This window comes from Mobula hypostoma, chromosome 9 (assembly GCF_963921235.1).
Source record: "Mobula hypostoma chromosome 9, sMobHyp1.1, whole genome shotgun sequence".
Classification (NCBI taxonomy): Eukaryota; Metazoa; Chordata; class Chondrichthyes; order Myliobatiformes; family Myliobatidae; genus Mobula; species Mobula hypostoma.
The window spans coordinates 129412316-129425419 of record NC_086105.1 but is presented as its reverse complement, the minus strand read 5'-3'; the positions used below and the strand labels follow the sequence as shown (position 1 = coordinate 129425419).

Genomic DNA, 13104 nt, shown 5'->3' with positions numbered 1-13104 from the left:
CCTTCTCCCGTCTGCGTGAGATGTGGGACATTTGAGAGACTTTGAACTTTTATGGTGCTCATGGACTTCTTCATCAAGTTATGGTATTGTTGCACTGTTGTAACTATATGTTATAATTATGTGGTTTTGTCAGTTTTTTCAGTCTTGGTTTGTCCTGTGTTTTGTGATATCACACTGGAGGAAATAATGTATCATTTCTTAATGCATGCATTACTAAATGACAATAAAAGAGGACTACATGTCTTCATAATCTAATACTAAATTCCAAATTGCATTTGTAATCAACGAGTTAGAATCTATTATAAAAATGTTAGTGATAGAAGTCTTTGACAAAAATAGATCCATATGGCAAAAAGGGCACATTCCAGAAGTGACAGTTCAAAATAGCTATTAAGATTTGTGAGGAAATTCGATACTACTCAGCAGGTATTCTTCAGTCAAGTGTAGAGTATTTCGGCCTTTGACAAATCAGACTTTCAATAAATTAGCATTTTAAACAATCTTGTTATTATGCTTCACATAAAGAACAGACAAACCAATGATGATTGATCTCTTTGTTTTATTCTCATATACAGATATCTATATGTTCAAAAAAATTCTCCAAGTTACCTTATATTCCATGGGAAGTCTGGATGCCAATAATCCATTCGGTCTTTGTGCTACCGTCTAAAGTAGCAACAGAATAGATTCATTAATGACTATGCTCCTAAGTTCTCTATTTTCTCAGCTCAAAAAAATTAAAATAATAATTTGCAGCTAAGCACATTATTCAAGATCTCTCCTTAATAAGGATTGCATAGATTTGAACAAAAGCCTATCAACTTAAAGAAAAACAGAAAGAAACAAAGTACAGTAGTACAAAGTAGGTGTCACAAGCTTTTTACAGAAACTACTGTAAACTTTCAACTGTAATAAATCTTCTGCACCAGAATTTCCACAATACACTATATACTATAAGCAAAAACAGGCAAATAAAACGTATCATTCTACCAATTTTAAATGCTATAATTCAGAACTATTGAACGTAAAATTATGCACAAAAAAGCAATAGATCTTAATAATTTTCCACTGAACAATGATAATTTTTCTTTAGTCAAATTGTAGTCTACGCCATACATCAAAATTGTAAATAAGTTTGGGAAATCTTTGAAGCCTGTACACACATTTAGCTTCCAGTGGTTTAAAGAAGTAAGCAAATTATTCCACTTTCATTCCACTGCTTCTCTCATGAATTTGCTGCATCCCAGTACTCCATGACATTCTTTCTTCTCCCCTCTCCCATCAGACAGCAGATACAAAAGCCTGAAAGCACATACATAAGGCTCAAGGACAGGTTCTATTCTACTGTTATCAGGTCCTTAATCTTCTTGTACAAAAAGATGGACTATTGGCCTCAAAATCAAGACCAATACACATAGGAATAGAACTAAGTCATTCGGTCTATCAAGTCTGCTTCATTTCGTCAAGACTGATTTATTATCCTCACATCCCCATTCTCATGCCTTCTTTGACAAGAACCTATGAATCTCTGGTTTAAAGCTACTTAATGACTTGGCATCCACAGCCGTCCATGGTAATGAATTCCACAGATTCACACCCACTGGCTAAAGAAATTGTTTCTCATCTGTTTTAAATGGACGACCATCTATACTAAGGTTGTGCTCTCTGGTCCTAGGCTCCTCCACATCCACACTCTATAGGCTTTTCAATATTTGATAGGTATCAATGAGATCCCTCCTTATTCTTCTAAACTAAAGCGAGTACCCCCAGCCCAGAGCCTTCAAAAGCTCCTCAAACAATAACTATTTAATTCCCGGAATCATTCTTGTGAACATCCTCCGGACCTTTACCGATACCAGCACATCTTTTCCTAGATATGGGGCCCAAAACTGCTCACAATACTCCAACTGCTGTCTAACCAATGGCTTGAGTCTCCATATCACATCCTTGCTTTTACATTTTAGTCCTCTCAAAATAAATGCTAACATTGCATTTGCTTTTCTTACCACCAATTCAACCTGCAAGGTAACCTTTAGAAAATCCTGTACAAGGACTCCCAAGTCCCTTTGCATCTCTGATCTTTGGATTTTCTCATTTAGAAAATAGTCTACACCTTTATTCCTTCTATCAGGGTGTAAGACCATACACTTACCTACACGATATTCCATTTGCCACATTTTTACCCATTCTCCCAATTCGTCCAAGTCCTTCTACTGACTCCCTGCTTCCTCAACACTACCATACTCTCCACCTATTTGGCAGATAAATGTATGGTTGAGGAGCTGGTGCAGGGAGCAAGGCTTCAGATTTCTGAATCATTGGGATCTCTTAAGGTTATACCTTAACCCAATGTGTACCAATATTCTAGCTGGCAGATTTCCTGGAGCTGTTCGGGAGGGTTTAAACTAATAAACTCTTCTCAGATATCAATTATAACCGACATTTTGATGACAAACTCTGCACTCCTCCTCAGGGATGATGCCTGGGCATATCTAGACCAGCGGTATTTATACCATCATCCCTCCTGATTGGTTAATCCTCATTCAATCAGATTTCCACTCTCCCACCTTGTTTACAATTGAATTCCAGTTCTTACTTAGAGCGAGAACTTAGTCTATGTTAAAATTCTTCTCCTCTAGTTTTATTTCAATGGTTCCTTTACCAGAGAGTCTCAAAAGTCACTGGCATGGCACAGCAGTTGATGCCGAAGTCAATCCAATAGCCATTGTGAATGTTGTGTTCTGCTACTCCTGATTTCTCTGTATAACCCAAACAGATACACCTCCTGTGCTCCTTGATGCAGGTTTCCACCATGCTTCCCACCTGGCCAGTGATGGGTTCATCCTCATTGTTAGGTTTCCTGATTTCTGTCAGTCCTTTTAAGGGCCTGACTGATTTCTTTCACCTAGTAGCCATTCGGTAGGAACATCGTGTGTAAGTGTCTAATTTCATTGGGGAGACTCTCTGGCTCCGAATTCATGATGTGATGCTCACAGCCCCCAATAAATTTAAAGGTAAAGGAAGCCATTGAAATAAAACTAGAGAAGAAGAATTTTAAAAAAGATGAAGGACCCACTCTAAGCGAGAACTAGAATTCAATTGTAAACAAAGTGGGAGAGCAGAAACCTGATTGGATGAGGACTAACCAGTCAGGAGGAACAGACAACAGGGGTAGACATGCCCGGGTATCATCCCTAAAGGAGGTGACAGAATTTGTCACTGAAACGCCGGTTTTAATTGATACCTGTACCTGGCTGGAAGCCCAAGAAGAGTTTATTCATCATGTATGCTGGGAAAGCATTAGATCCTTTTTCAGGGTTTAACCTCATTTGGCAGGGGAATGGGAACCAGAGTGATATGCCTGAGGATGGAGCAGTTGGTATATAACTAGATGCAGTGAGACTGACAGGAAGGACAGGCAGTTGATAGGGCAAAATTGCAGTCAGTAGGATGAGTTGCAGTGTAACATGCGGACAAAATCTAAAAGGCTCATGAATAGAGGACTGAAGGTTTTATATTTGAATGCACACTGTATATGGAATAAGGTAGATTATCTTGTAGTGCACTTAAGTGGTTGGCAGGTTTGACTACGTGGGCATTGCTGAGTTATGGCTGAAACAAGATCATAGTTAACATCCAAGAATACATACTGTATCAAAAAGAGAGGCAGGTAAGCAGAGAGGGTAAGGTGGCTCTGTTTGTATAAAGAGTAAAAGAGAGCCAAGAGTGGATATTGGGGGACAGAGAAATAGAAGACAAAAGTAGTAAGTATCTTACGTCATCCTTCATTGTGAAAGACACTAGCAGTATGCTGCACGTTTGGGAGTGTCAAGCGGTCAGAAATGAGTGCAATTGCTATTACTAGGGAAAAGGTGCTTGGGAAGCTGAAAGGTCTGAAGGTACATAAATCACCTGGACCAGATGCACTATACTCCAGGGTTCTTAAAGAGGTAGCTGGGCAGATTGTGGAGGCATTAGTAAGGATCTTTCAAGAATCACTGGATTCTGGCATGGTTCTAGAAGAATGGAAAATTGCAAATGTCACTCCACACTTCAAAAAGGGCAGGAGGCAGAAGAAAGGAAATTACAGGCCAGTTAGCCTGACCTGAAAAGTGCGTCAGAATTCTTCAAGGAAATAATAAACAGGATAGACAGGGGGGAATTGGTGGATTTTGGGGACTTGGATTTTCACAAGGCTTTTGACAAGGTGCTGCACATAAGGCTGCTTAACAGGATAAAAGTATTACAGGAAAGAAACTAGTTCGGATAGAGCATTGGCTGATTGGTAGGAGACAAAGAGTGGGAATAAAGGAAGCCTTTTCTGATTGGCTGCCATTGACTAATGGTGTTCCACAGGGGGTTGTTATTGGGACCACTTCATTTTTTTCCACATTATATATCAATGATTTGGATGACGAAATTGATGGTTTTGTGGCCAAGTTTGCAGACAATACAAAGATATGTGGAAGGGCAGATGCCTCAGGGATTTGTCCTGGGACCCCTACTCTTCATGATTTTTATAAATGACCTGGATGAGGAAGTGCAGGGATGGGTTAGTAAATTTGCTGATGACAGAAAGGTTGGGGGCATTGTGGATAGTGTGAAGGGCTGTCAGAGGTTACAACGGGACATTGATAGGATGCAAAACTGGGCTGAGAAGTTGCAGATAGAGTTCAACCCAGATAAGTGTGAGGTGGTTCATTTTAGGTAAGTCAAATATGATGGCAGAATATAGCATTAATGGTAAGACTCTTGGCAGTATGGAGGATCAGAGAGATCTTGGGGTCCAAGTACATAGGACGCTCAAAGCTGCTACGCAGGTTGACTTTGTGGTTAAGAAGGCATACGGTGCATTGGCCTTCATCAATCATGGGATTGAGGTTAAGAGCTGAGAGGTAATGTTGCAGCTATATAGGACCCTGGCCAGACCCTACTTGGAGTACTGTGTTCAATTCTGGTCACCTCACTATAGGAAGGACGTGGAAACTATGGAAAGGGTGCAGAGGAGATTTACAAGGATGTTGCCTGGATTGGGGAGCATGACTTATGAGAATAGGTTGAGTGAACTCAACCTTTTCTACTTGGAGCGACGGAGGATGAGAGCTGACCTGACAGAGGTGTACAAGATAATGAGAGGCATTGATCAGTGTGGTAGTCAGAGGCTTTCCCCCAGGGCTGAAATGGCTAGCATGAGAGGGCATAGTTTTAAGGTGCTTGGATGTAGATACAGAGGAAATGTCAGGGGTAAATTTTTTTTTCTGCATGAAGTGGTGAGTATGCGGAATGGGTTGCTGGCGGCGGCGGAAACGATAGGGTCTTTAAAAAGACTCCTGGATGGCTACCTGGAGCTTAGAAAAATAGAGGGCTATGTGTAAAGCCTTGGAATTTCTAAGGTAGGGACATGTTCAGCACAGCTTTGTGTATTGTGCTGTATGTTTTTTATGTTTCTCTGTATTGAGGAAGCAGGGAGTCTGCAGAAGCACTTAGAAGATCAGGAGAATGGGCAAAGTAGCAGCAGATGAAATACAGTGTCAGGAAGGTTATAGTCATGCACTTTGATAGACGGAACAAAAGCATAGACTATTAATGACATGGGCAGGAAATTCAAAACTCGGAGGTGCAGACTTGGGAGACCTCATACAGGATTCCCTGAAAGTCACCTTGCAGAATGAGTCAACGGTGAGGAAGGCAAATTCAATGTCAGCATTCATTTTGAGAGGACACCAGTGTAAAAATCAGGATATAATGCTGAAGCTTTATAAGGCACTAATGAGGCCTCACTTGGGAGTATTGTGAACAGTTTTTAGATTAGATTAGATTATGAGGACACGCAGTCCTCTTTTATTGTCATTTAATAATGCATGCATTAAGAAATGATACAATGTTTCTCCAGAATGATATCACAGAAACACATGACAAACCGATTGAAAAACTGACAAAAACCACATAACAAATAGTTACAACAGTGCAAAGCAATACTGTAATTTGATAAAAGAACAGACCATGGACACACGGTAAAAAGTCTCAAAGTCTCTTGAAATTCCCATCATCTCATGCAGACGGTGAACCTCCAGCACCGCAAACTTGCCGATGCAGCATCCTGGAAGCATCCGACCACAGTCCGACTCCGAGTCCGTCCGAAAACTCCAAGCCTCCGACCAGCTCTCCGACACCAAGTGCCGAGCACCATCTCTGCCGAGCACTTCGACCCCGGCCCCGGCAACAGGCAAAGCCAAGGATTCAGGGCCTTCTCCTCCGGAGATTCTTGATCGCACAGTAGCAGCGGCAGCGAAGCAGGCATTTCAGAAGTTTCTCCAGGTGTTCCTCCGTGCTTCTCATGGCTGTCTCCATCAAATCAGGATTGTGCACAGCCCCTAGTTAACACATACGATATCATTCGGAACGGCCGCGCGCATTGCATCGCACCGCCATCTTCTCCTCCCTCTTTTTGGGCCCTTTATCCAAGAAAGGATGTGCTGACATTGGAGAGGGTTCCAAGGAGGTTCATGAGAATAATTCCAGGAATGAAAGGATGACCATACAAGGACTGATTGATGGCTCTGGACTATACTCATTGGAATTCAGAAGAATGAGGGGGGACGTCAATGAAACCTATTGAATGTGGAAAGGCCTCAGTAGAGTGGATGTGGAGAGGATGTTTCCTATGGTGGGACAGTCTAGGACCACAGAGCACAGCCTCAGAATAGAGGGATGTCTACTTAGAAAGGAGGTGAGAAGGAATTTGCAGAAGATGAGGAGGAAGTTGCAGAACCTGGGCCTCTGTACCTCCCTCTGCAACTGGATCCTCGACTTCCTAACCGGAAGACCACAATCTGTGCAGATTGGTGATAACATATCCTCCTCGCTGACAATCAATACTGGTGCACCCCAGGAATGTGTGCTTAGCCCACTGCTCTACTCTCTATATACACATGACTGTGTGGCTAGGCATAGCTCAAATACCATCTATAAATTTGCTGACGATACAACCATTGTTGGTAGAATCTCAGGTGGTGACAAGAGAGCGTACAGGAGTGAGATATGCCAGCTAGTGGAATGGTGCCGCAGCAACAAGCTGGCACTCAACGTCAGTAAGACAAAAGAGCTGATTGGGGACTTCTGGAAGGGTAAGACAAAGGAACACGTACCAATCCTCATAGAGAGATCAGAAGTGGAGAGACTGAGCAGCTTCAAGTTCCTGGGTGTCAAGATATCTGAGGATCTAACCTAGTCCCAACATATCGATGCAGTTATGAAGAAGGCAAGAAGCGGCTATACTTTATTAGTAGTCTGAAGAGATTTGGCATGTTAACAAATACACTCAAAAACTTCTATAGTTGTACCATGGACAGCATTCTGACAGGCTACATCACTGTCTGGTATGGAAGGGCTACTGCACAGGACTGAAAGAAGCTGCAGAAGGTTGTGAATCTAGTCAGCTCCATCTTGGATACTAGCCTACAAAGTACCCTGGGCATGCCCGTTTCTCACTGTTACCATCAGGTAGGAGGTACAGAAGCCTGAAGGCACACACTCGGCGATTCAGGAACAGCTTTTTCCCTTCTGCCATATGATTCCTAAATGGACATTGAATCTTTGGACAGTATCTCACTGTATTAAAAATATACAGTATTCCCATTTTTTAAAAAACCTATTCAATATACGTAATTAATTTACTTGTTTATTTATTATTATTTTTTAAAATTTTATTATTATTTTCGCTGCTAGATTATGTATTGCTTTGAACTGCTGCTGCTAAGTTAACAAATTTCACGTCACATGCCAGTAATAATAAACCTGATTCTGATTTGGATTCTTATTCTTTAGCCTTACAGTGATGAATCTGTGGAATTCATTGCCACAGGCAGCTGTGAACACCAGGTCACTAGTTCTATTTAAGGCAGAGATTGACAGGTTCCTGATTAGCCAAGTTGTGAAAGGTTACAGGAAGAAAGCAGAAGAATAGGGTTGAGAGGGAAAATACATCAGCCATGATGAAATGGTGGAGCAGACTTGATGGGCTGAGTGGCTTAATTTTGCTCCTATATTTTATGGTCTTATCTTTGCAAACTTGGCCACAAAGCTATCAATTCAGGCCTTCAAAATGTTGACATATAACATAAAAAGCAGTCCCAACACAGCCCTCCGTGGAACACTGGCAGCCAACTAGAAAAGGCTCCCTTTATTCCCATCCTTTGCCTCCAGCCAATCAGCCAATGCTTTCCCCATAGTACTATCTTTCCTGTGATACCATGGGCTCTTATTTTGTTAAGGAGCCTCATGTGCAGCACCTTGTCAAAAGTATCCTGAATGTCCAAGTAAACAACATCCACGTACTCTCCTTTGTCTACTCTGCTTGTTAGTCAGAGAGAAGTACAGCAAGAAACAGGCCTTTCAGCCTATCTAGTCCATGCTGAAACAATTTACACTGCCTACTCCCATCAACTTGCACTTGGACCATATGCTTCCATATCCCAACTATCCATGAACCCATCCAAACTTCTCTTAAACATTGAGATCAAAATCGCACGCACCACTTGTGCTGGCAGCTCATTCCACACTCTCACGGCCCTTTGAGTGAAGAAATTTCCTCTTTGTTCCCCTTAAACTTCCCACCTTTCAACCTTAACCCATGATCTCTGGTTGTAGTCACACCCAACCTCAGTGAAAAAAGCCTGCTTGCCTTTATCCTAGCTATACTCCTCATCATTTTGTATACCTCTATCAAATCTCCTCTCAATCTTCTACATTCTAAAGAATAATCTTATTCAATCTTTCCATATAACTCAGGTCCTCCAGACCAGGCAACATCTTTGTAATTTTTTTCTGAAGTCTTTCAACTTTATTTACAACTTTCCTGTAGATAGGTGACCAAAACTGTACACAATACTCCAAATTAGGCCTCACCAACGTCTTATACAAATTCAACATAACATTCATCTTCTGTACTCAATACATTGATTTATTAAGGCCAATATGACAAAAGATTTCTACACAAACATATAGTATCTACCTGTGGCGCCATTCTCAACAAGTTATGTACCTGTATTCCCAGATCCCTTTGTTTTACCACACTCCTCAGTGCCACTGTGTAATAACTACCCTGGCTGGTCCTACCAAAGTGTTATTTCCTCAAAGAATTCCAACAGAAACCTTGCTGACTTCGGCCTACTTCATCGTGCACCCCCAAAACCTCATCCTTAATAATGGACTCCATCATCTTCCCAAGCACTGAAATTTTAGGCTAACCAGCCTTCTTCCTCCCTCCCTTCTTAATGCAACAATTCCCGAATCTAGTGATTCTTGAAAGATCCTTACTAATGTCTCCACAATCTCTTCGGCTACTTCTTTCAAAACACTGAGGTGCAGTCCAGCTGGCCCATGTAACTTATCTACGTTCAGACCTTTCAGATTCCTAAAACATTCTCCTTGATAATAGCAACCACACTCACTTCTGCGCAAGACTCTTAAACTTCTAGCATACTGCTAGTGTCTTTCACGGGGAAGGATGACACAAAATACTAATTAAGTTTGTTTGCCATTTCTTTGTCCCCCATGACCACCTCTCTAGCATCATTTTCCAGCAGTTCAATATCTACTTTCACCTCTCCTTACTGTTTATATATCTGAAAAAATCTTTTGGTATCCTCTTTTATATTAATGGTTAACTTACCTTCATATTTCATCTTTTCTCTCTTCTGTTTATTTTCAGAAGCTTTCCAATCCTCCACTAATTTTTGCTGTTATATACCCATTCTTTTCCTTTTATGCTGCTTTGACTTCTCTTGTCAGCTACAGTTGCCTTATCCTCCTTTTAGAATACTTCATCTTAGGGATGTATCTATCCTGTACCTTCCAAAATGCCTCCAAAAACTCCAGCCATTGCTGATCTGCCGTTATCCCTGCTAGTGTCCCCTTACAATCAACTCTGGCCAGCTCCCCTCTGTAATTCCTCTCTCATTCCTCTGTAATTCCCTTTACTCTAATGTAATACATCTGACTATCTTCTCACTCTGAAGCTGCAGGGTGAATTCTATCATCTTCTAATCAATGCTTCTTACAGGTTCCTTTACCTTAAGCTCCCTAATCAAATCTGGTTCATTGTTCAACACCTAATCCAGAATTGCCTTTCGCCTAGGGGGCTCAATCACAAGCTGCTCTAAAAAGCCATCTTGTAGGAATTCTACAAATTCCCTCTCTTCGGATCCAGCACCAACTTGATTTTCCCCAAACTACCTGCAAATTGAAGTCCCCCATAACTACCATAACATTGCCCTTATTAGAGGCCTTTTCTATTTCCTGTTGAAATATGCATCCCACATCCTGGCTACTGTTTGGGATCCTGGATTTAACACCCATCAGGGTCTTTTTACCCTTGTAGTTTTTAAACTTCACCCATGAGAATTCCGTATCTTCTGATCCCATGTCACCTCTTTCTAAGGATTTGATTTCATTTTTAAGAACAGAGCCACCCCAACCCCTCCGCCTATGTGCCTTTTGATGCAAAGTGTATCCTTGGATGTTAAGCTAACTATGATACTCACTACGTCATATTTGCCAATCTCTGTGCTACAAGATCACCTACCCTATACCATGTACTGTATGCAATCAAATATAACACCTTCAGTCCTGTATTCATCATCCTTTTCAATATGAACCCCATGTTACACTTTAACTCATCCCATTGACTATTATTTTGCCCTATCATTTGCCTGTACTTTCTCCCAATCTCACTACACACTGCATCAACTTGTATACCAACAGTCCATCCTCAGCCTTATCACTCTGGTTCTCACCCTCACCCCCCGCCAGATTAGTTTAAACCTTTCCCAACAGTTCTAGCAGACATGTCCACAAGGATAATGTTCCCCCTTGGACTCAGATGTAACCTGACCTTTTCATACAAATCATACCTTCCCCAGAAGAGATCCCAATGATCCAGAATTCCGAAACCCTGCTCTCTACACCACTTCCTCAGCCACTCATTCATCTATACTATCATCCTATTTGTGCCCTGACTAGCATGTGGTGTTGGGACAAGAGCTGACTCCGCTTGATCTTTGTGAAGGTCATCTCCATGGCGCTGAAACTATGAAGACTGCCCTGGCTGCTATGCTCTGTGTCTGCTAATATGCTGAACTAATAAGCGAGGCTTTGGGCCTACTCCGGGCTGCCCCGGGTTCCAGATCTGAGGATTTAATTTTGGTTCGGAATGCTGCTGTTCATTTCAATTATTTGCATGCTTTGTACTTTTTTTCCTACTCTTACACGTTGAGTGTTGGTCTTTTTTAATTTTTTTTTCCCTTTTAATTGGGTTCTTTCGGGTTTCTTGCTTTGTGGCTACCTATGAGCACGCAAATCTCAAGGTTATATAATTTATACATTCTTAGATAATAAATGAATCTTGAATCTTAATACAGGGATTGCTACCTTGGAGGTCCTACTCTTCAGCCTCTAACTCTCTATACTCACTGCACAGGACCTCTTCCCCCTTTCTACCCATGTTATTGGTGCCAATGTGGACCACAATCTCTGGCTGCTAACCTTCCTTCTTAAGTATCTTCTGTAGCTGCTCTGGACCCTAGCACCTGGGAGGCAACACACCATCTTGGCTTCTCTTTTGAGGCCACAGAATCTGCTGTCCATCCCCCAAACTATCAAGTCTCTTATCACTGTCGCACTGCCTGACTTTACCCTTCCCTGCTGAGCCTTAGAGCCAGCCAAAGTGCCACTATGAGAGTGTGAACACTTCAGTAAAGGTTTCATCCATGAGATTTTCAACCTTTTGGAGTACATCCAGCTCCAGCTTCAGTTCCTTGACCTTTATCAGTCAAGAGCTGAAGTTGGGTGCACTCCCTGCAGATGTTTGGTACCTTGAAATGCCACATCTCATTGGAGGAGAATTCCACTGCCTGAACTACCATCCTCCCTACAGTTGTTATACCTCTAACTTTTAAAACTTAAGTACTAGCCTCTGCCTGTTCTTGCCAAAGCCTGACCACTCTAACACTGTCCATCACACAATGGCCACTCTGCTTAAAGCTTACTTTTTAAAATCAGCACTTGCTAAGTTACTATTTACCCAAGCAATCTGCCGCTCTGCAGACAAGTCCCGACAGGCTGATCTTGCATTTTAAAACTAGCACATAAAGTCTACAAGGAACTATCTTCAACTCACTCCACGATCTTGCGCTCTGCAAACAAGTTTCAACAGGTGCCACTCGCTTTTTAAACTTGGCATATAATGCTACATCGTTATGATCTTGCACTTTATCATCACCTGAACCGCACTTTTCCAGTAGCTTCTACACTTTATTTTGCATTGTTATTTTTCTACACCTTATTCTCGCTCAATGCACAGTGTAAAGATTTGACCTCTATAAACAGTGAGACAAGCTTTTCACTATATGTTAGTACATGGAACAATGATAAACCAATTATAGTGATAATAATTTTTCACTCTTTAACTAGTTAATACACTTAAAGATGTCAATTAGCAGCTATTTCTTCTTTAGCACAAAAATTCACCTTCACTATTCTTTCTTTGTACATCAAATTTCAAGAACAGCTGAAAAGTCCTTTGTTGCAACATAATATTTGCCCAAAGTATTTTTGGACACCAACCATCTAGGCCATGGTCTCTTCTTGTTGCTGCCATCAGGAAGGAGGGACATGAGTCTCAGGACTCACACCATCACATTCAAGAACACAAAGACCAACATTGTTATCCATCTTGTTCCAGAAATTAGTCCGGTTAAATTTCCTTTGATCTGCTCCAACACAACCATACCCTTTTTCAGGTATGTTGACCAAAACTGTGCACAGTATTTCAGGTATGGCCTCAACAATCCCTGTACAACTGCACAAAACCTCTAGGTTTAAACTCTAGCAACTTTACAATAAAGGAAAAAATACAGTTTACCTTCTTAATTACCTGTGAGACTGTCCAATAACTCCTGTGATTCATACACTAGAACACCTGGATCACTTAAAAAACACGCATTTTCCCATTCAGATAATAATTTGCCTTCTGACTTTTTTACCAAAAAACATGGCCTCACACCTCCTCACAATAAACCATTTGCCAGATTTTTGTTCAATCTA

General features: G+C 41.3%; 1 protein-coding gene across 5 annotated transcripts in view; it reads right to left on the bottom strand.

The window, feature by feature from the left end:
• Positions 1-13104, bottom strand: part of tdrd5 (tudor domain containing 5) — a 65741-nt gene that overhangs the window by 37747 nt on the left and 14890 nt on the right. For 3 of the 5 annotated variants that reach the window (XM_063059125.1, XM_063059129.1, XM_063059126.1), the window contains exon 6: positions 610-666. The exons of the other annotated variants lie outside the window; for them this stretch is intronic. In XM_063059125.1, the coding sequence (XP_062915195.1) occupies positions 610-666 (57 nt within the window). The remainder of the gene's footprint in view (positions 1-609; positions 667-13104) is intronic. 5 annotated transcript variants of the gene reach the window in all.